Below are 24,293 nucleotides of genomic sequence, written 5' to 3' on the forward strand. Positions count from 1 at the left end.
GACAAGTAGAGTGTTATAAAATTTGGAGTGTAAGATAATTTTGCAATGTCAGGAGCAGAATTCTGGAGTAGAAATTCTCCTACGAGATCTTTCCACTAAAATCAGTGAATCTGTTTAAATGTATATGAAGTTTGTGAGTATGCTCATTTTATCTTCTTGTGAATATGCTGGAGAAGGAGTAGCCTGGCTTTTAGCCTACTTCTTTTTTTATCTTCCAAAGCAGTTGGCAGGAATTTTTATAAATCTAGCGTGATTGTAGTCTAAAGAGAGAATGCTGATTTGTATTCAATGGAGAAAATTGCCTACTAGGCCACCCATCAGAGCATTGTTTTAAATTTATAGTGAACTGGGTGGGAGCAGAGCTTCATAGACACATCAGTAGTTTGTATTTTCTTCATCAAAAAATTGCCACGCTAGATTTAATCATATGTGTCAATGTGTGACACTATTAGCCTTAGCCAACATATACTTCTCCTGGCTTCTGTGAATTAATGATAAATATTCAAAAAAGGAGGAATGGTTATACCTAGAAATCAGTTTTCTTATTGAACTTCTCATTTTTTTTTTTTTTGGCATAAATTCACTAAGAAAAGTAACTTTGGAGGGTAAAGAAAGAAACTAGGCTTCAGAGAATTACATGGTGACAGAACTGGCACTCAAACCAAAATAGTCCTCATAGTCCACTGAAAGAAACTAGTCTATAGAATTTAATACTTTGCATAAATTAAGAACAATTTAGGTTTATATTTATTAACAAAATCTCTGGTCACAATATATAATCTTTAAGTATAAAAACGCAGATTATAGGGGCTAAGGCTGTAGCTCAGTGGTAGAGCACATGCCTTACAAGTATAGGATGATCCAAATTTTGATTTTAAAATGAGTATACAGGGCTAGGGTTGTGGCTCAGTGGTAGAGCGCTCACCTAGCACATGCAAGGCCCTGGGTTTGATTCTTAGCACCACATAAAAATAAATAAATAAAATAAAGGTACTATGTTCATCTACAACTAAAAAACTTATTTTTATTTTATTTAGTTATAGATAGACACAATATTTTTATTTTGTTTATTTATTTTCATGTGATGCTGAGGATCGAATCTAGTGCCTCACTTGTGCTAGGCAAGTACTCTATACCACTGAGCCACAAACCCAGCCCCCCCCAAGTAATTTTCATTTTTTAAAAAACTAGAATAATTGAGGGGAAATTTCTAAAAACATTTTAATATACTTATTTTATTCCTCTTGAGTTTTTTTTTAAACAGCTTTTTAAGATATGAATTCCCATACCATAAAGTTCACGTGTTCAAAGTATACAATTTAGTGGCTTTCGGCATATTAAATAAAGTTTTACACCAATCACCCTACCTACTTCCAGAACATTTTGTCACCAATAATCCTTGACCATTAGCAGTCACACCCCATCTCCTTCTCCTCTCAACTCTTCAATTTTGAGTCATATGAATGTATTTTACTCATTCAAAAATATTTTTAAAAAATGCCTACATATGTTTTTCAGCCTTAAAAAGGAAAAAATTATGATATATGCCACAACACAGATGAACCTTGAGGACATTAGGCTAAGTGAAATGAGATACAATCATAGACACAAACTATAGATTCCATTTCCATGATTGTCTAGAATAGTCAAATTTATGAAAATAGAAAGTAGAATAGTGCTGCTAAAAGGCTAAGAGGAGAAGGGAATGAGTAGTTCTGGTGTAATTGGTATAGAATCTCAATTTTGCAAGTTGGATGGTAGTGATTATTTTATAGCAATATAAATGTACTTAATGCCACTAAACTGCATACTTGAATATAGTTAAGATGATAAATATTATGCTATATGTATTTTACCTCAATAAAAAATTGGGAAGATATTTGCATAAAATTCTACTTACGGATATTAAATTATTTATTTATAACTACTAATAAATATTCTTCACTATTGTGAATGGTACTTTTGTACACCTATCTTTGTACACATATCCAAACTCTTCTTGAGGATAAATTGGCAAAGATGTAAATGATGGATTAAAAGTATGCACAATTTCAATTTGGACATACAAATTATTTCTCAAAGTACCTGTACAGATTTAAAGTTCCACCGTGCAATGTCTAGAAATAACCATTTCATTTCCCCATACTTTTTTTTGGAGGGGGGTGCATGGGGGTGATTGCTGGGGACTGAACCCAAGGGCACTTAACTACTGAGCCACTTAACCTCAGCCCTGTTTATTTTTTATTTTGAGACAGGGTCTCACAAAGTTGTTGAGGCTGGCTTTGAACTTGCCATCCTCTCACCTCAGCCTTCTGAGCAGCTGGGATTACAGGCCTGCACCACAGCACTCAGTCTCATTTCCCCATACTTTTGACTGGTTATTTTAATTTCTTTTTTATTTTATTTTTTTTACATTTATTTTATTGTATCTATTTACATATCTACTAGTACTATGTATTCCCTCTTGTGACTCAGCTGTTCTTATCCTTCCCCATTTTATTACTGGGCCATTTTTAAAAAAATCTATTTTAAGACATCTTTATGTTAGGAAAATAATCTTTACTTCCTGTGTATGTTACAAATATTTTTTGAACTCTTTTAATTTTTCTTTTCACAATGTTTATGGTGACTTTTAAAGGGAAGAATGGGGGCAGGTTAGAGGATATTATTTATTTTTTGCAGTACTGGGTTGGAAGCTTGAAACCAGGCCTTGGCACAATAAGCAAGTGCTCTGTGACAGAGCAACAACCCCAACCCCCAGTTTTTTGTTTTTAATGCAAAGACATCAGCTTTTTAAAATAGTTTCCAGCTGGGGTATTATTTTATTAGCAAGTAGTCTTCTAATGCTTAAAAGCACTACTTTTTCTTACCAAGAATAAACTTATAATAAATTATTAGGTATTTTAATTTTAATTTATGAATATGATTCTTAAAATGCATTTAAATGCCAGCATATTTTAAAGATTTTTAACAACTGTAGAAGATCAAGATTCTCAATAAAAAGATGTATTAACTAGCTAACATGTGTGAAGCACTGGGTTTGATCCTCAGCACCACATAAAAATAAAATAAAGATATTGTGTCCACCTATAATTAAAAAATAGATCTTAAAAAAAAAAGATGTATTAAGATACTGATTCTCTGAAGCCAGTTCTGTCACCATGTGTTCTTAGGTTACTTAAACCTCCCTAAGCTCAGTGTCCTTGTCAGTAAAAATCAAAATTAATAGTACACATGTTGGAGCCGGTTGCAGTGTCATACACCTGTAATCCCAATGACTCAGGAGGCTGAGCAGTTTGAGGTCAGTTTGGCAATGTAGCAAGACCCTGTCTCAAAATAAAAAGGGCTATCGATGTGGCTCAGTGATACACTTCATGAATATGAATACTTCATGTTGAGAATACTTCATGTTGAGAGTAAATGCAAGTTGAATTACTGACATTTTGCAGATTATCTCAGTTGTTTTTAAAGAAACTATAAAACAGAATAAGTTGAATCCTGATTTGCTGAAGGCATACCTTGTAGTTATTTTCAGCACCTCCCAAGCTGCTCTGTTTTTGCTACTTGAGGGGGAAAGCTGATTTGGGTTTTTCTTTTTGTCTTGGTTCTAGCACATGCAGATGACAATCCAGGCTCTCCAGGATGAATTGCGGATCCAGAGGGACCTGAATCAGTTGTTTCAGCAAGACAGTAGCAGTAGGACAGGTGAACCTTGTGTAGCAGAGCTGACAGAAGAGAACTTCCAGAGGCTGCATGCTGAGCATGAGCGGCAGGCCAAAGAGCTGTTCCTTCTACGAAAGACCCTGGAGGAAATGGAGCTTCGTATTGAGACGCAGAAGCAAACCTTAAATGCTCGGGATGAGTCCATTAAGAAGCTTTTGGAGATGTTGCAGAGCAAAGGTCTGTCTGCCAAGGCTACTGAGGAAGACCATGAAAGAACAAGACGGCTGGCAGAGGCAGAGATGCATGTCCACCACCTAGAAAGCCTTTTGGAACAGAAGGAAAAAGAAAACAATATGTTGAGAGAGGTGAGTGACCACTTCTTCGGTTGTGATTTATTTTTGCCTTTTCCCCCTTATTTTAATCAGCTTCTTGGCCTAGTTAAATTTATATGCTCTACCATGCTATTGGAAGGAGGTTTTGTCTTTTTTTGTTAAAGTGCTTCACTGATTTCTATTTTGATTTGCTGTCTTGTAAGAGATGACATCATCTGGAATACATGCTGGCTCCACAGCTTTCTGGAACCTCCTGCCCTTTACCGCACACATACCTGATTTCTAGAGGCTGGTTGATGCTTGAGGGGCATAGAATTACTTACCTATAGATTTATTCACAGAGACAACACAACAAAAGCAGTAACTAACTATTGTTGAATTTTAAAATATTAATAAGAGAAAGTAAGCTGTTACCTTAGTTTACATGTATTTACAATGTCCTTGGAAGCAGTAGTGGATGTTTGCCTTGTGGTTTCCATGGAAACTGTTGCCTTGCTATAAAAGATGTGAGATAAAAATCATTTGCTACCATGGAGGCTCAGATGGAAAGAATGACATAGAGACACACTCTTACTTATTTTTTGAGAGGAAACTCAGATTTGAGCTGATCTGTGTGACTATTGATATTTTTTCACTTTTCTAGGGAATGCTTCATTTTAAGGAAGCATAAGAAGAATTCATCTTACGTTAAAATAAATTAATAGCTATAATAACTTATGGTCAGATTTAAGATAACTCACATTTGGATACAGGGCAAAATCCCCAAACTTTGTTAGTGGTTCTCAGTAATCCCTTTTTAAATAAATTGCAAAGAAAGAGATTTAAAAAAATGATATATGGGCTGGGATTGTGGGTCAGTGGTAGTGTGCTTGCCTAGCATGTGTGAGGCACTGGGTTTGATTCTCAGTACCACATATAAATAAATAGAAAATAAAGGTCCATTGACAATTAAAAAATATTTTTTAAAAAGACATTTTCAAAGCAGCAAAGTAGTAATTGAAAAAATACTTCTCTAAGTTTGTAGTTTGTTCCATAATTTCCCCTTTTGTAAAAAAAGAAAAAAAATTAATCTGCAATCTTTATTTATAGATGGGGCATTTTATTTTCTAAAAATTTCATTGTTTTTTAAAAAATTTGATTTTAGTACATAGAAAAATCCATTGTAGTTGATTATTTTTAAATTTAGAAAATAAGATTAGCAAAAACTTAAAAACTAAAAGTTGTTATTTGTTGTTTAAATGTTTCCAGTTTTTTTCTCCCCTGTACTGGATTGAACCCAGAGGTGCTCTGCCACTAAGCTATATTCCAAGACCTTGTTATGTTTTATTTTGATTCAGAATCTGAGTTGCCCAGGTTGGCTTCCAATTTGTAATCCTCATGTTTCATACTTCTGAGTCACTGCAGTCATTTTTCCTACATATATTTCTTTCATTATTTCTGTTTCTTTTTCTATTCAGTATTACTTCTATAATGGTGGAAATATTCCATATCTGCTCTGTCAGAAATGATAGCCATTAGCTGCATGTGGCTCTTTAAGCGGTTGAAATGTGGCTAGTGTGACTGAGGAACTTAATTTTAAATTTATTTAAATGTAACTTTTATAGATAAATAAAATTTTTATTAGTATATACATTTAACTAATGCCTGCTGTTTTAGTACAACTAAGCATAATATGATGTCTTATGTTTTTTTCCATAAATTGCCTTGTCCATCTCTCTCCATCATTTCTTACAGATTTTGGTAATTTCACATAACTTTATAATATTCCATTACATTTATTTGAACATCTTTTCCTGTTGAAAATTTGCAATTTTCAGTATTATAAAACACTGATGCACTGAAAGAATGTTCTTAACTATATATCCATGTATGTTTTTTGATTTTTTTTGGGGGGGGTGGGTAAATTCATAGAAAGAAATTTGCTTAAATGGTGTGTACATTTTCAAAATTTGAATACACTTGGCCTCTTGAGTGGTTGGGCCAGTTTATACTACAAGCAATATGTACTGTTTTATGATTAATCTCAGCTATGTACATACTGCACTCTTCAAATTACCATAATGTATTGTCTGAGGACACTTTCTGTCAGATACCATGTTACAAAAAATCCTGAGTTTCTTTCAGTTTACATTCAAGACTTTATAATTTAATAAGATAGCTCAGAGCCTGGCTGTAGATCAGTGTTGAAGAAATTCTCATAATCTCAAAGAGACCATGCAACATGAAAACTATACCAGCATCATGATGAAATGTGAATGTTAAATTTTTGCTGCTTGTCTTGTTCTAAATATTTCAGCCTGTGCTAGTTCTTTGAGTTTTGGAGTTCATAAATGCTGAATAGCTAAAGATTGTAGAAAGCCGCAGTGTTATTTGGCAGGGAACAATAAGAAATACGGTAAATTTGAAAGAGTAATGGGAAAACCCAAGAATTAAGGATGAGTTTTTAAAAACAAGAAAATCTACAAATACTAAGTCTTATGTACATAATGTGGGAAGAAATGTAGGCCTTGCTAATAATCATACCAATACATAATTTCAGGTTGCCATTAGTAACATAGCATCATCTTATAGGAAATGTAAACATACCATTTACAATTATTGGAGAGCAAGTGTAAATGATTTCTTCACAAAAAAGTTTTGGAATATTTATTCTCCTTTCTGTTTCTCATACTTGCCTTTAAGATTTTTAGGTTTCAATTCTGTGAAGTCTCCCTGTGTAGCTTTGGTGTATATATATATATATATATATCTCTCAATACATATATATGTATTGATCATACATATGTACACTTCCGTATGTATTTCTTCATTGTTGTTCACATAATATTTTGCACCAGGGTTATGTATTTTCTTAGTCTTGGCTGCTATGACAAAGATTACTATAGATTGGGTGGCTTTTACAGCAATACTTGTTTCTTACAGTTCTGGAGGTTGGAGAGTCCAAGATCAAGGTACAAGTGTCTGATGAGGACCTGTTTCCTCTCTCTTAGACTGCTGTCATCTCCCTGTGACCTCCTATCACATGGTGACAAAGGGCAAGAGAGGTCCCTTTTATAAGGGCACTAATCCCATGAATAGGATTATCCTCAAAGCCTAATTAACCCCTTTTCCTCATACCATCACACTGAGGATTTAGGATTTCAACATATGAGTTTTATGGGAACACAAATCATTTTTTATGTGTATAGTGCCAGTGTCTGACAAGTCCACAGTATTTGTTAATAAATGCTTGTTAATAAATTGAAATATTGGCAGAGATAATTAAATCTATTTAGAGAAAGAAGGATAAATCTCTCCTCCCAAAATGGATAAAGGTCAAAACCAAACCTCCTATGTCAAGAGCTCTGTAATGTTGTGAACAACCAATAAAAAAAAATAAAAAGTAAAAATAAAATAAAAAAAAATAAAAAAAACACCAAACCTCCAAGGTTATGTTATTATATGCACCTGTAGTCCCAACTACTCAGGAAGCTGAGGCAGGAGGATTACTTGAGCCCAGGATTTGAGGTCAGCCTGGGCAACATAGTGAGACCCATGTAGAAAAATAAAGGAAACAACAATGGCGAACTCCTTCAAACCAGTTTTGCTTATGTATTTAGATATGAACATTATAATAAAATATTAGCAGATAGGGTTAGCATTATGATAAAGGAAAATATTACATGACCAAAAGGAGTTTATTTCAGGAATGATAGGATGACTTAATACATAATTTTATTTGTTTTAGGTGAAAGGAAAAGAGAATCTCATGGTGTTTGTTGGCTATTGTAAAATGTTATATATTTTGACAATCAGTTCAAATAAACTCTTAATAAAGTAATAATTGAATGATATTTTATATACTGTTTTAAATAAACAATAGCACAATAAATGTACTTGAAAACACATATTTCACACTAGTAGCCAGTATTATGCTTATTGATGATCACATACTGGAAATGCTTACTGAAGTTAGGAAGTGGTCAAAGAGGTTTGTTCTTATTAGTATTTGGCATTATTTTGGAAATGTTAGGTAGATAAGGAAATTGAATAAATAGCATCATTAATGAAAAGGATGGAGCATAATTTTCCTTATTACATAGTTAGAAACACTAATATAAATATGTCAGCTTCCCCCAAATCTATAACTGTAGCAGAACTGCAATGGGAATATTCTTGAAACATGCCCAAATGGTTTTGCAGTTTATTTGTGAGAACAATGCAGGTGGACTTACCTAAGTAAATCATGATACATGATCCATTGGATTAAAATGTGTGGAACTGGCATATAAGTAGATAACTATATCAAGGAAACAGAATTGAACCCAGAGTTAATCTAAAGATGACATGAATTGAGTATAATGGCCATCATTTTGGAAAACACTCATCTTAGTTATACCACATTAAATGCCAGATGAAATAAAGAGCTAATTTTTAAAAAATTCTTTCAAATTTTTTATACCTTTATTTATTTATTTATTTTTACTTGGTGCCGAAGATTGAACCAGGGTCTGACATATGCTAGGCAAGCTCTCTACCACTGAGCCACAAGCCCAGCCCCAAAGAGGTAATTTTTTAAAAATATTTTTTTAGTTATACATGGACATAATATCTTTATTTTGTTTGCTTATTTTTATGTGGTGCTGAGGATCAAACCCAGTGCCTCACATGTGTGAGGCAAGTGCTCTGCCACTGAGCCACAACCCCAGCCCTAAAGAGCTAATAAAAAAAAAAAAGTTTATTTTTTTGGTGTAGATGGACACAACGCAATGCCTTTATTTTTGTGTGGTGCTGAGGATCGAACCCGGGTTCCGCCTGTGCTAGGCGAGCGCTCTACTGCTGAGCCCCGATCCCAGCCCCCTAAAGAGCTAATTTTTTAAAAATAAAAACATTAGAAGAAAATGTAAGCAAAAAGATTTTAATAAAATCTTTGACAATTAAGACTTATTACCATAGCAAGAACCTTAAAAAATTAAACATGTTTGCTAGAAGATATAATCTAAAGCTATAATGATATTTTAGGGTAAAGTTTTGTAACATGATTAGACTGTTACATAAAGATTATTTCCAAAGCAGTAAGACGCAGGAAGCCCTTTGTGTGTCTGAATCAATCTCTCTGTCTCTCCGTCTCTCTCTCACTCATCTAACATTTATTAAGCCTGTAGTATGTATTTCATCTTGGAATAGGCACTGAATATACATTTTTTTTTCTGTCAGAACACATGGTCTTTGTCTTCCTAGAATTAAAAAATCTGGTGAGACAGTTAACTCATAATGAAATAAATGATATGGGTGTAGTTACAATATTTATGTTTAGGAAGGGGATTTTTTTAAACAAGGTACATGTCTTTGAGAAAGTGCCCTTTAAAAAGTAGAGATCTGAAGAAACAGAAGAAGTCAACCTTGCTGAGCAGTTTGGTAAAATCATTTCTCTAAAAGAGGTTAACAAGTTTCAAAGGCCTGGTGGGAAGTTTTGAGGGAACAGGAGAAAAGCCAAGAGCAGCATCTTATACAAGGAGAAGGCTTGACAAGATGAGAAGTTGGGAAAGTATCCAGAGTTAGATTCATTAATTCATTCCATTCATCAGACATTTCTTGTATACAAACCATGTGCAAAGAAATAAGGAGATAACAGTGAACAAAGTTAAATCCATGCCCTCTAGGAGGCGAAGTTCCTGCCTTCAAGATCCTTGCGGATAATAGGACAATTTTCTTCAAAGTGCCAGAGAAAAACTATTCCACTTGTCTAATTAAGAGGATTATGAGCTGATTTAGCTTTTAAAACTTACTCTTATTGTGTGGGATGGCAGGGATCGAGCAGACATGAACAAGAAAGTCTAGCAATGAATTTAATCTAGGTTAAGCGAGTGATTGTTAGTATGACTCATGAGTTAAGGCTTAATACTAGATAGGATTTTATAGTTACTGTCAGTAAAGCAGCAGTTCTGATTTATTTGCCTGTGTACTCAAAGGTATACTCATAAATGTTCATTTTGTCACCACTCTAATTGATGTATAAGCATTGTTAATATTTCTCATGTTAGCTTTAATTTTGTTTAGTATCTTCAGAAATATTCTGTGAATCAGCATTGAAACAGTAGAAAATATAGACAAATTTATGAAAACAGTTAATAATGTCTGATTAAATTATTTTTAATTAAGTGAGAAATTGGAATTCTTACAATCAGCATTAAAAAAATTAAATAATAAAAAATTGTGTCAGGATTTATTTTGATGCACTTCCCCCCATTTCTTTCCAGCACGTAAAATAGTGTTGTGTCTTATAATCAGTGGCATTTTAGATTTGATGAAATATAATAGCATTAAAGTAACAGTTCTATGTGGTAATATTTATGGTATGACTTGTTAAAAGTTTTGTTTTGTTTATGAACATGATTCTGTAGATAGCAGCAAATAATTCTCCCTATAAAGCCAAAGAGGAAAAAGTAAAATTTCAATTAACCATTGTATTTTTATGTTGAAATTACAGTGTTGTTTGATTACTACTGTTAGTTTTTGTTGTTGTTTTGCTGTAGCACCTTTCCTTTGATTGGTATAAGCGTGGTGCCATCTATTGGACAAATGCTGAATTACAAGTCAGATTTGGTTAGTGGTAGGGCTTAGAAATATATATATCACCTTTATTTTATTTATTTACTTGTATGTAATGCTGAGGATTGAACCCAGTGCCCCACACGTGCAAGCGCTCCACCACTGAGCCACAACCCCAGCCCAGAAATAGAGTTTTAACAAGCTTTGTGGGTGATTCTGTTGACACACCAAGTTTGAGATCTAAACTTTGGTTCTTAGTCTGTTGGCAGAGAATATCCAAATTGGTATGGAATGTTTTGATCTTTAATCTGTATTCACATCTAAAGGTATTGTCTTTAGGCCAATTCAATAATATATTTCAAACCTATGTGTGTGCTCCAGTTCTTAAAAATGTAGGTAACTCTTGTGATGGGTAAAATACAGATTTATTTAAAACTATTATTGCATTCTGCTAGTTTTTTTTTGTTAATATAATATTTTAATCAACAAACATTGTTAGTATAACTGCTTTCTTGTTAGAGTTTATAGAATGTTTAAGGTTAAAAGTTTCATGTTTGAGTAGGTTCTAGGTTAGGAGTTCTGAATATAACTAGAACATTTGAGGAATGCCTTTCTGTTTTACTTGCTGCTGGAAGGTATAAACAGGGGAGACTGAGGGAAAAAATAGTGATTATATAGAGAAAAGCAATAGGTAAAATATTTTGACAATGAATAGGTGTAATTAAAAAAGAAAAGGGAGTCCCTAAGTTAGTTTGATCTTTTTATGCGAGGGGGGGTTTATCAGAGATTGAACTCAGAGGCACTTGACCTCCGAGCATCCCAGCCCTATTTTGTATTTTATTTAGACATAGGGTCTCAGCTGAGTTGCTTAATGCCTCTTTTTTTTTTTTTTTTTTTTGCTGAAGCTGGCTTTGAATTCGAAATCCTCCTGCCTCACCCTCCTGAGCTGCTGGATTATAGGCATGTGCCGCTGAGCTCGACTGCTGCCATCTTTTGTAGTGATTTTTGAAATGAGAATAGTTGAATGCTACATTTATTCATGCTATTATTCCTCCTCTGTTTTGTGGTGCCATTGGCATCTCTTTTCTATTTTGGCAAAAAGGTATGATTTCCCAGCATAATGAAGTTAATGGAGGCAAAAGGTTAAAGTACTATGCTACTCATCATTGGCTCATGAAGATGCTGAAAAAGTCGTTCCCATTTAGCTTCCCTTTCTTTATTTTTATCTCCTCTGTATTGTGAATAGAGCAAACCCAGAACACATGTGGAGGAGTGAATCACTGAAAGGGCTTTACATACATTTGGTGCTTCTACCCATGACTCGAGTGTGGAAGGCTAAAATCTAAAATTTGAGCAAAAGAAATTTCAGACCTAAATACTGCTTTTCAATTACAAATGTTCCTTTCATACAGATGTAAAATTAAATATTGGCTTACTTTCAAGAAAGAAATAACTACTGCTGGTGCATTGGCACATGCCTGTAATCCCAGTGATTTGGGTGGCTGAGGTGGGAGGATTGCAAATTTAAGGCCAGGCTGGGCAATTTGGTGAGACCCTGTCTCAAAATAAAAAATAAAAAGGGCTGGGAATGTGGCTCAGTAAAAAGTGCCCCTGGCTTTAATCCTCAGTACCAAAAAGCAAAGCAAAACAAAACAAAGCCTGCTAAATAAAGAAAAGGAGAAATATGAAATTTGGTTCCTAACTTGTGTTCTAACTCTAGATTACTTATTATTCTTGAGAAAGTAAACACATTTTCTTCTGTCTACCACAATTGACAATGTGACAAGGTCCAGATAATTCTTCTCCTACTTTGAAGTTCTTTATTTTTTTGAATGAAAAATTTCAGGCCAGTAGGAGCAAAATGAAGTGAACAAATGGTATATTTTTTTTACACTAGTTTGAATAGTACATTCACTTCTATTACCAGAATCTCTTTTCATTATTAACAGTGCATGAGTCAGAGGGTTGATGTACTTAGTGGGACAGTCTATTTATGACCTCACTGACAATAAGTTGTGTTCGTAGTGAGCTTTAATGTGCAGGCCTCTGAATAGAAGGTTGCTATGAGTGATGGGTTTTCACATGTCACACTAGAAAAGCTTTATGCCTGTGAATGGTTTAAAATGTTTACTAGTTCCTTACTATATGCAGACAGATATTTTTATTCAAATGGTTTCTGTTTTCTTTTCATTTTCCTTATATGCTTGCAGAATTTATAGTTGAACTTAGTTTCCCCTTAAAGTAGAGCATTTTGAATTTACCTGTTTGGAATTAGGTAATGGGGAAGAGGAAAGGTCATAAAACTAGGTAAAAATTTCAATTATGAGGTATTTCAAAGTTGTGCAGTTTTAATATTTTCAAGTGTGTATAGAACTACCAAATAAGAAATGTCAAAGTATAGGTTATAGAGTTTTATTAATATATGAAGATTAAAATTAGAGGGTCTATTTTATTTTTGTGTATATATTTAAAAAGTTCATACTCATTTTATTATTAAGTATTGGCTGGGGCTGTAGCTCAGGGACAGAGTGCTTGCCTTAGCATGTGTGTGGCCCTGGGTTCCATCCTTAGCACCACATAAAAACAAACAAGAGAAAGTATCTACTATGTATCCAGTCTATCACCTTGTTTACAGAATGGAAATTAGATTCAGTGTAGACAAACTGAAAGCTGGCTAGTTTGTTTAAATGCAAGTGGGAGTTTATTACCTTCTGAACTGATATGTTAGGTGTTGAGATGGAAGATAAGCAGATGGTTTCAAGAGATTATTAAAAACTTAAAAAGACAACATACAGAAAATAGTATAAAACATATGTTATAGTTGAATAAATTATAAAGTCATCAGCCTTGTAACCACCACCCAGGTCTAGAAAGAGAACTTTAAAAGCTACCTGAAAGCTGCTCAGGTACATTATCCCAGTCAGAACTCTGTCCCTTTCTTCTAAAAGTAATCACAATCCTGGCTTTTTATAGCAGCCATACCTTTGATTTTTATTATACACATCACATATGTATCCCTAACATTACAGTAGTTATATTCTATTAACAAATTAATATCATTCGTAAGTACCATCCCTAGATATTGTGTCTTAGTTTGGTCCATTTCTCAAAAATGTGCTTTAAATTTCTTACAAATTTCCTTTTAATTCCCCATTTTCCTCATGTGGTTCAACCATTTCTTAGCTTATTAGCTAGAATGATAATTTTATCATATTTGTGATTTCTGTGTTTATTTCAGTCGAACGACTTGTCTCTTGATTTTAAGCCATATTTTCCTGCTTTATATGTTTAGTAATCTTTATATATTGTGTAATTTTCTGTTATTATAGTACAGATATTTTAAATGAATTGTTTTTAAATGCTTTGATTCTTTTGTCTCCCTTAGTGAAGTTTTGCCTTGCAAGAGTTAATTTACTTGTGTTCTTTTCAAGACTTGCTTTTAAACTGTTAGGGCTGGTTTAGAATAGACTTCCCTCTGGAGATAACTTAGCTCTACTCCTAAGGCTTGACCTTTCTGGAATCTCTGCTGAATGTCACTGTGTTCACTCCACTTTGGCTCTTTGGAACTTGAATTTTTTTTTGTGGCAGTTCAGGCAGTTGCTCAACTCGGCTCCTAGAGAGTTGTTCTTTCTGTAGTTCTTCATATGACCTTGTGGAGTCTTCTGGGAATGCAGAGCTTTGTATTTGGCCAGACTCAAGGGGACCCACCCCACCAGATTAGATACTAGTGCTTTTCTGGTGAGCTTTCTTCTTGGTGTTATTTTGCTCTATAAATTTCCACTGCTTTTAGAAGTCTTACTTGCTGGTTTGTCTTAAGGTCTCTGAGCTTTCTTTCCTTGTGTCATGTATTAGACAGCAAATCTGGGCCATTGTCAGGGTTTTTAGCCCCATCCCCCATTCCTTCCTGACCTGCAGGAGAGTTTGGGGAGAACACACCCCGACCAGGTCAACCCAGAAAGGAAAGGGTCGTCTGGCTGCCTGCACTCAGCCCTCCCTCACTGGAGGTCAATCAGATGTGTCAGTGAGACCAGTCAAAGCAGGATCTCAGTTTATTGAGAAAACACACATAGCTAATATAATGTACAGGAGCCAATCAGGATAAAGGTCAGCAGGGTGGGGAGAGTTCTGAGCCTATCCTGGAGGTGGTCTGATTTTTCCTCACCCCAAGCAACACCTTCTGGCTGATCTTTAGGCGCTATCTTAGCCACATATGGCCCCAGGACCGGGAAGCAGGTAGCAATTTAGGTTTCCTCTTTTCTGATGCAACATGCTCCACATGTTGCATGCCCTACATCAAGTTAGGTTTCCTCCTTTCTGATGCAGCATGCCCCACATGTTACATCATGCCCCACAGGCCATCACCTTATGTCTCTTCTCTCAAATTATCATATTCTCAAGTTGCTTGTTGTCCAGTGTCTGAAAACAGTTGATTCATGCATATTGTGTAATTTTCTAATAGTCTATGACAGAAGGGCCAGTCTGTTAACTCCCATTATAGTCAGATTGTGCTGATCTTGCAGAGTGAGAAGTATAGTTGGAAGTTCATTGAAGGATTTGAGGCAGATTAGTGTTCTTTCCTATTTTGCCAAGATCACACCAGTGCTATCTTGAGAATGGATAAAAGAAATGGGAGAAAACTCAGTAGAGTCTGTGTAGTAATTTAAGCTTAAACTAGATTAGAAATGGATAGATTGAAGATTTTGGAGATAAAACAGTTAGGATCTACTGTTGAATGGGTTGTGGGAAATGAAGATTGGAAGGAGGGAAAGGAGATTCTGTGTTCTGCTTTAGCCACTGGGATGGCAATATTGTTTTAATGAGAAGGTGAAGACACATCTCCTCAAATGAAGGGCTAGGGAAGAGCGAGAAAATCAGCATTTAGGAAAAAAAATTGAGTTACTTATTAGTCATCTAACTGGAGCTGTGAAATGTGCAGTGAGATGTGACTCTTGAAATCAGAGCAGAGGGTAGGCCTAGATACTTACCAGTAGCATCTCCATTATATTTAAAGCCAACTAGTACAGCTCAGAGTTTATTTGAAAAAGTATAGGGTTTGGACTGCTACATAACTTGGAGGTCTAATTTTAAACTTTGGGCTGGAGTTGTGGCTCAGTGGCAGAGCGCTTGCCTCACACATGTGAAGCACTGTGTTTGATCCTCAGCAGCACATAAAAATAAATAAAACAAAATAAAGATATTAAAAAATTTTTTAAACAAATATTTATTTATTTATTTTTAGCCACGGTCTTGCTATGTTGCCCAGGCTGCCTGAGTGGTCTTGAATTCCTAGGCTGAAGTGATTCTCCCACCTTAGTGTCCTGAGTACCTAGGACTTGGAGGTGTAATTTAGAAGGAAGAACCTACAAAGAAAACAGAGAGGGAGCAATTGGAAAAAGAAAGAAAATCAGGGGAGGCCAGGCCTGTGGAACACACCTGTAATCCCAGCAGTTTGGGAGGCTGAGGTAGGAGGAGGATCATGAGTTCAAAACCAGCCTTAGGGCTGGGGATGTGGCTCAAGCTGTAACGCGCTCGCCTGGCATATGCGGGACACTGGGTTCGATCTTCAGCACCATGTAAAAATAAAATACAGATGTTGTGTCCACCAAAAACTAAAAAATAAATATTAAAAAATTCCCTCTCTCTCTTAAAACAAACAAACAAACAAACAAACAAAAAACAGCCTTAGCAACATAGCGAGGCCCAAAGCTACTTAGACCCTGGTCCCAAAATAAAAAAATAAAAAGGGCTGTTGATGTGGCTCAGTGGTTAAGTATTTCTAGGTTCGATCCCTGGTAACAACAATAACAACAAAAATCAGGGGAGTGTAGTACCATGATAGTCAAGAGAAATAAAATATCTAGGTGGGAATGAGCCATTACTTTGGATGTTTCTGAGAGTTCCAGGAAGGCTGGGACAGAAATGTGTTTGTTAGATTTAGCAGTTCAGATATGATGGGTTGTTTCAATGGAGGAGTAGGAAAAGAAGCCAGATTAGGATGATTATCATGAAGGGATCTTATATGTATGAAATATTATATAATCAATTAAAGAAAAAAGAGTGAACAGGAGAGGAGGAAGGAATGGTAGCTGATGTAGACCCATCAGTCTTCAGGCTGGGGTATTTGTATACATTGGTGTTCATGAAGATTTTCCAGTGGTATATGGGTACCATGCAGGCAGTTTCAACTTTTCACCTTCCACTTGTCATTTTCTGCATTTTATTATTTTTTATTTAAAAAAAATATTTATTGTTTAGTTGTAGTTGGACACAATACTTTTATTTTATTTATTATGTAGTGCTAAGGATCGAACCCAGGGCCTTGCACATGCTAGGCGAGTGTTCTACCACTGAGCTACAACCCCAGCCCCATCATTTTCTGCATTTTAGTTGGTTGAGAATATCTGTGAGTTTTTCTATCTCCTTTTACAATTGTACTCTAACTTCATTTGTTCTTCAGCTCTCAAGTATTCCTGAGGAAATGTTAAAAGACTTGTAGACTTGGTCAGAATTCCTATTCCCTTATAGTACTGTGGATGTTTTCTTCTTATCAGTTTTCACATATGAATTGTAGTTATTTAAAAAAGAATATGTTCTCTATTGACATGACAAATATTTGAGTCCTTTCATGGTGTTACAGATTATTTTGGGTGTTTGGAAGTCTGCAGGAACAAAAAAGGGAAAAAAATCCATAGTAGAGGGGAGGCAAATATTTGGAGTCAGATTGGTAGGAAAATAGGTTTTATTCAAGCCAGCTTTGAAGGAAGATAGAAGAAATTTTATGTTTCAAATTTCCATCTTCAGAAAATTGAAGGATCAGGAAAGCTTTTTGTTGGGAAAACATATAACGGCGGCAGCACCCCAGAGAAAAACCCCAACATGGCGCCTAACGACCTTCTTTCTCCTTTTTTTTTCTTTCAGTGGTGCGACACCCCCCCCCCCCCCCCCCCCCCCGCAGTGTTCAAACCCTGCTGGTGGGAAGCCTTAGCCCCAATTAGAATTAATTTCTTGGGCTCCGGAACTGACATATGGAAGAGCTTGCCAATAAACGGGCGACCTGTTATCTACCTCAGCCCTGCTACCTCTCCTTAGACCTATATAAACACACAACCTTTTGTAATAAAGTGGAACCTCTTCGGTGATCTGTGTCGTGTGGTGCGGTGTCTTCCAGTCTTACATTTTTTATAAGAGGCAGCAAACTAGGACATAAGGAAGGAAATTGATATGCAGATTTAAGTTAGCCTGTGCTAGACAGGCCAGAGCAGAGAAGTAGTTCCTAGTCTCTTAACTTCATGAGTTCCTTCTCTGGACTTGGGACCTCGGTGGTGGAGGGTGGGGGGCAGTCTTTTAGGCTTTATTCTCAGTATGAGAAAATATGGCATGCAGGAAAAAAGTTATCAGGAAGTTGCCCTTAATTTCAGAGGGGGTCTTCATTTTAGTTTGTTTTAGTGTCATCACAGTTAATAAACCTAATAATGTAGAAGAAACATTTGAGCCATGACTAGGAGAAGATGAAGTCTACCCTTTGCAGTTGAGTGAAAAAAGAGTTCAGGCAGCCTGTGCAAAGGTCTCAGGGAACTGTAGCATGCCCAGCATATTTGAGGAGCAGCAAGGAGTCCTTTGTGACTGAAGCATAGTAATTAGGGAAGATTGATAAGGCATGAGATTTTATAAGCTACCAAGAAGACTTAGGCTCTACTTTAAGTCGTAATGGGGAGCCAAGACAAGGTTTTGAGCACAGGAGTAACAAGGTCGAATTTATGTTTAAAGGGTTCTCTGTTTAGAATATTATTGCAGTGGAGGACAAGCTCAGGAGGAGGAGGTTGATTAAAAGTTTTTGTTTTTGTTTTTTTAAAGTAACATGCTGGTTGGTAGTGTTGTCAGAAACTTGGTATTTGTCCCCCATACCAATCTAATAATGAGGACATGGTTTTGAGAAAAAGGAAAAAGTTGTTTGATTACTTTTCTAGCAAAGAAGAAGCACAGGGGACTCCTTGTCATGGAGGTTGTGATTCTGCCCATCAGGGAACAGGGGGTTCCCTGTTAAATAGGTGATTCAAAGGCTACATATGTGTTCTTTCAGAGTTGTAGTTCACTTGTTAATCTGGGAGCTAGTCATTTCTGAGATCTTCTGGTGCTGTCCCCAAAGTCTAAGTTAATTTGATCCTGTGGTGAGTGTGTGCTCAATGACAGATAACTCTGCTGAGGATGGGGAAGAAAGGTAATTCTGTTTCTGCTGAGATTGGGTGGGTTGGAGTTGGGGTTGGGGGAGAGGAGAGAAAGAAAATGTGTCCTTTTAAAAATAAGTTACAGTGGCAGAGCAGCAAGGGCTACTCAAAGCATAAAGTGGATCATTGTTATAGTAGCAGTGAAAATGGCAAGAAATTCTTAGATTTTTGGAATGTTTTCAAGACAGAGTTAACTAGATAGGTTTCTTGATGACTTGAATGGAAGACATGAATAAGACTCAGGTTTTAGGCCAAAGCAACTGCAAGGGTGGAACAGCTTTGGAGGCACCATCAATTTAGTCTTGGGCATGTAAAAAGTGTTTAAAATGTTTGTTAAACATGCAAGTGGGATACTTAGTTATTTAGGACTGGAATTAGGGAAAGGGATAGTGGAAGGGGTGGGGTCTGTTAATACAGGTTGATTATCCCTTAAATGCTTGGGATCAAAAGTTTTTTAGATTTTGGAGTTTTTCAGATTTTGGCACATTCATAATAGACTTCATCAATTGAGTACCTCTAATATGAAAATCTAAAATCATAAATGCTCTGAACTTGAAACTTGAGCATTACTGTTTTCACTCAAAAGTTTTGGATTTCAGTTTTCCAGGTTAGGGAATGCTCAAACATGTAAGATTTGGGGTATAGTGTTAGCAGGCAGAAGAGACGTGTAGGTGTTTAGGAATTACTGGTGTTTAATCTGTTGACTGTTTATAATTTAGGACTTCTGTGAATTCATTAAGAGTGTTTTTTTTTTTTTTAAGAAAAGGTAACAGTAAAGTTGCAGATATACATATATATATAAAATATACACACACACATATATATATATATAAATAATTTTATGTATTTATATATATTTATTTTTTAGTTGGACAGAATATTCTTATTTATTTATTTTTATGTGCGCTGAGGATCAAACCCAGGGCCTCGGACATGCTAGGCGAGGGTTTAGGAGACCCCCAGTGTTCTAAAGTGTTTCATTTTTTTTTTCTACCACTGAGCCACAGTCTCAGCCCCAGAAGTTATACTTTGATTTCTCAAACCATTCTTTCTACTCAAGCAAGAATGAATAAATTAGGTGAAATGTATAACTAAAGTATTATCCATCCTTTTTATTATGCTTAATTCAGATGAGACTATTCATCTCTGTATTCCCTGGGGTCACTAGAGGTTGCCCTGGGTACTTAGGAAATGTTGACCCTTTAACTCAGAGACATTCACAGAATCTGACAAGGGAAATGCCTGAGGTGGTCTGGTAACTTCAGAGTGACCCTTGAAGACATTTACATCTTCCTTCCAGTCCTGAACTCTATAGGTTTTGGGTCAGGGCTGGGATACAGCTCAGCAGCAAAGCCTTGTGGGTTGGGGGAGATAAATGCTGAGGTTAAAAAAAGATCTGTGTTTTTCTGACATTTTCTAAACCTGAACTATTTAGGAAACTTGTTCAACAGTCTTATCTTTTTCTTTCTACCTATAGCCCCACCCAAGAGATTTTCATCATTAGGTACCCAGGTAGTTGTTAACTCTGAGGCTGAATACTAAGGAAAGGATGTTGTCAACCCAGATATTTTCAATACTTTGTGCAGTGCAGACTGTTTGAAATAGCTTTCATTTTCTCCTGTAAGAAAGGGCACTTTTCTAATTTTTGGATCATTTGGAGTTCTGATTATAGGTCTTAGAGTCAAGTGGAAAGATAGACATACCACCCTGGTAATCTGCTATAGTTTCAGCTATTGTAGGAACTGGCATTGGTGTGACCAATTTTATTTTTATTTTTATTTTTTATAAATATTTTTTATAGTTGTAGTTGGACACAATACCTTTATTTTATTTATTTATGTGGCACTGAGGATCGAACCCAGGGCCCCACATGTGCGAGGTGAGCACTCTACCACTGAGCCACAACTCCAGCTCCCCCCCACTTTTAAAAAATACTTTTTAGTTGAAGTTGGACACAACATCTTTATTTTATTTATTTATCTTAATGTGGGGTGTGACCAATTTTAAATAACCAAATGTTCAGGGTCAGATATTCTTCTGTGGCTTTATGATTGGATTAGACTGAATGTAGTCTGGATTCCCTGATCAAGGATTGGTCTTTCAGAAATAAGGCAGATACTGACAAGGTTGGAGTAATTATCTTTTACATACACCTGCCCCTCGCTTCCCTTTTAAAAAGACCATAGTGGGGAGGAGGGCACTGACTCTCCTTTGCTTCTCTTATATAGGAGATACACCGGAGGTTTGAAAATGCTCCTGATTCTGCCAAGACCAAGGCTCTGCAAACTGTTATTGAGATGAAGGTAAGTAAGAGCCTAATAAATCTCATAAAGAATCTTATCAGTCATGGTTTCAAGTGTGAGTCTTAGAAAATAGTTGCTAATAATATTTCACTCACCTGTGAGATTGATAGGACATTTTAAGACTTAATAAAATAATGTCTTAGAATAATTCCAATTTTCTTTCAGTTGTAGACCATAATTCAAATCAGACCAAAAAATTTTGTCTTTTGCCTTCACATCAACTGTTCTCTAAATTTTTGATTGGCTCAAGACCCAGTACCTCCCTTAATGTGACAGGCTCACATCTTCTTTTTAAAGAAAATGCCTGCCAAATAGTGAGTTTCAGTAACCACAAATTGTCAGTCATTCCTTGAAGTAAAAATTGTGTTCCATGAAAAAAGTACCCAGTTCAGCTCACAACTCAGGACAACCACAAGTCCTGTTGCTAGGGACAACTGTCGTATTTCATTATACAGCAGAAATGCTTCATGCCTGCCCCTGTTTTGTCACATGAAATATGAAAAAGATGCATACTTGAGGGTTGAGATTTATTAAAAGCACTTTTTTTTACTGCTTAACCAAGAACATTCTTATAAAATGTTGTTTCTTTTTAATTTTTTTTTTTTTCTGTGAATGTTTGACACTGAAGAATATAATGATTCACAGAGTGCTTTTGTGCCATTGCCTTGATTTGTGCTAAGGCACTAACAGTTTTGCTCACTGTTGCTTTTATACCTTTAGTGCAATTGTTAACGTGGTGGAAAAGTCAAACATTACCACAGTATTATTATGGAAATAGTTTTGATCCTGCAGACTCTGTGAATGGGTTTAGGAGACCCCCAGTGTTCTAAAGTGTTAAAAACTCTGCTTTAAACAAATGAATAATTCACAGACTTTAGGCCATATAGAATGGTGACTGGGAGCTTGCTTTCTGAGTTAAACTCCCTGAATTCAAATCTAAGTGTAATAGTTGTGTGCTATGGAGCACTTAGCCTCTATGCCTCAGTTTCTCTCTCTCTCGCTCTCTCTCTCTCACTCACTCATATGTGTGGAGTGAAACTAGGGCCTTACACATGCTGGGTAAGTGCTTTTACTCCTGAGCTACAACCCCAGTACATTTTATTTTTTATTTTGAGTTGCCCAGGCTGGGCTTGAACTTGTAATTCTCCTGTCTCAATTTCCAGAGTAGTTGGTATTACAAGTGTGCACCACCCCGTCTGACTTTAATTTCTTTATTGATAAATGGTGATAAGAGTCTAATCCAGTGGATTGTTTTAAGATTTAAATTAGTTAAAACATGTAAAACACTTTGAATAGGACCTTGCACATAGTAAACATATAATCTGTATTATCTGCTTCTGCTGATATTAACTGTGTTCTGTTTTATGAAGGTTTTAATATAGGGATTTATCTCCCTCCCCTTTAAGTTGTTTGTATCCCTCAAAAAGCTCCAGATTGTGTTTTGCTTGTGGACTTTGATTCAATAAGAATACTTAGATACTGGTATATGAATAATTTTATGTAAATAGATACTTCTCAAATACAGTTATAAGAATTGTTCTCATAATTTGGACAATTTCCTCTTAAAACTTTGTTTATAATATATATAATATAAACTAAATATTTTTAAAAAAATATTTTTTAGTTATACATGGACACAATATCTTTATTTTTTTAAATGTATTTCTTATATACATGACAATAGTGGAGTGCATTACATTCATAATAATCCATTTACACCACAATTTTTCGTAACTCTGAATATAAAGTATGCTCATGCCAAATTATGCTATTATACATGAGCTCTTATTATTATTTTTTTTTGCATTAACAATTCTTAATACACCTTCATACTACAATTTATCATATCTCTGTTTGTATACAAGGTATGTTGACACCACACATCTTCATACATGTATTTTGTATGTGGTACTGAGAATCGAAACCAGTGCCTCACACATGGGAGGCAAGCGCTCTACCGCTGAGCCACACCCCAGCTGCCTATATCTTTATTCTTTTTTTTTTTTAAGAGAGAGTGAGAGAGGAGAGAGAGAGAGAGAGAGAGAGAGAGAATTTTTAATATTTATTTTCTAGTTCTCGGCGGACACAACATCTTTGTTGGTATGTGGTGCTGAGGATCGAACCCGGGCCGCACGCACGCCAGGCGAGCGCGCTACCGCTTGAGCCACATCCCCAGCCCCTATATCTTTATTCTTAATGGTGAAATGGTTTACCACTTCAAATGAGTGATTTCTGGGGTAGTTATTATAATTAGCAGTCTTGAATACAATCCTGTAAGAGCCTTTAGAATGGTTTAATTGCATGGTTTTACCTTATTCACATTCACCACACATTTATTTTGCATGTTGTTTCCTGATCCCTGTTGATACCTAAGAACAAAACATGAATGTACCTATTTACATAATTGTTCTTTTACTCATATTTTGACAAAACAGGGAAATGTAATTGTATTAGTTAGCAGTGAGTCTGTTTTAAGTGTGTTAACCTTGTGTTGAGATACAAGAGATTCTGGTGGACCAAAGGGGTCAAGTGTATGTTATGCTGAACTCATAACCAAAATAGCTGAGTTCCTGAGAATGCGGCATGAGCTTGGGAGAATTATGAAGACCTGGGATAGTCTTTGGGGAAATAGGAGAAAGAGTGATCCACAGTGAAACAACTCAGTAATCGTCAAGGGAGTATGGTTTTCTCTTCTTCTCTTTCCTTTATTATCCCTTCGTCTACCCGCTTTCTTCCTTTCCTCCTTTATTTCTCTGCCCCCTTCCTATTTTCTGCCTCATTTTATTTCTCTACCTTTTTCTTTTTCTTTCGTTTTCCTTCACTAGTAGAGGGTCAAGGAAGAATTACTGTATTGCCCTAGGGTCTGAGTTTCACTGGGTAGATAGAGCAGAATGATTGGGATGCAAATGAATTGAGGGTGATAAGAAGTCCTGGACTATAACCTATATATGGAAGAAAGAAGATTCACATGAACTCACAGTTTGGAGAAAATGTGAATGTTAGGGAAGTGAGGTTGAAGAACATAAATAACCAGGGCAAGGGTGTGTCAGGCCTGGGAAGAGAGGGCTGGGTGATGATGGGATTGGATCCAGTGTATGGTCCTGTAAACTAATAGCTAAAATGGACTGGAAGATGAGGTTATTGGAGTTGTGGCTCTCAAGGATTTCTTACATTGAAATCCTAGGGTGATGTTTGACAACAGTGGCAATTAAAGGAAAGGCTGTGAACTTGTGCCAAAG

General features: G+C 35.8%; 1 protein-coding gene across 1 annotated transcript in view; it reads left to right on the forward strand.

Annotated features, from left to right (window-relative positions):
* The window catches only part of ERC1 (ELKS/RAB6-interacting/CAST family member 1), a gene marked incomplete at its 3' end in the record, with an annotated part of 440,133 nt that overhangs the window by 91,899 nt on the left and 323,941 nt on the right, over positions 1-24,293 (forward strand). The window contains exons 3-4 of the mRNA XM_081310767.1: positions 3,612-4,028; positions 20,980-21,054. Of these exons, the coding sequence (XP_081166893.1) occupies positions 3,612-4,028; positions 20,980-21,054 (492 nt within the window). The remainder of the gene's footprint in view (positions 1-3,611; positions 4,029-20,979; positions 21,055-24,293) is intronic.

The sequence above is a fragment of the Spermophilus citellus genome (assembly GCF_964194105.1).
Source record: "Spermophilus citellus genome assembly, chromosome: 10".
Taxonomy (NCBI): Eukaryota; Metazoa; Chordata; class Mammalia; order Rodentia; family Sciuridae; genus Spermophilus; species Spermophilus citellus.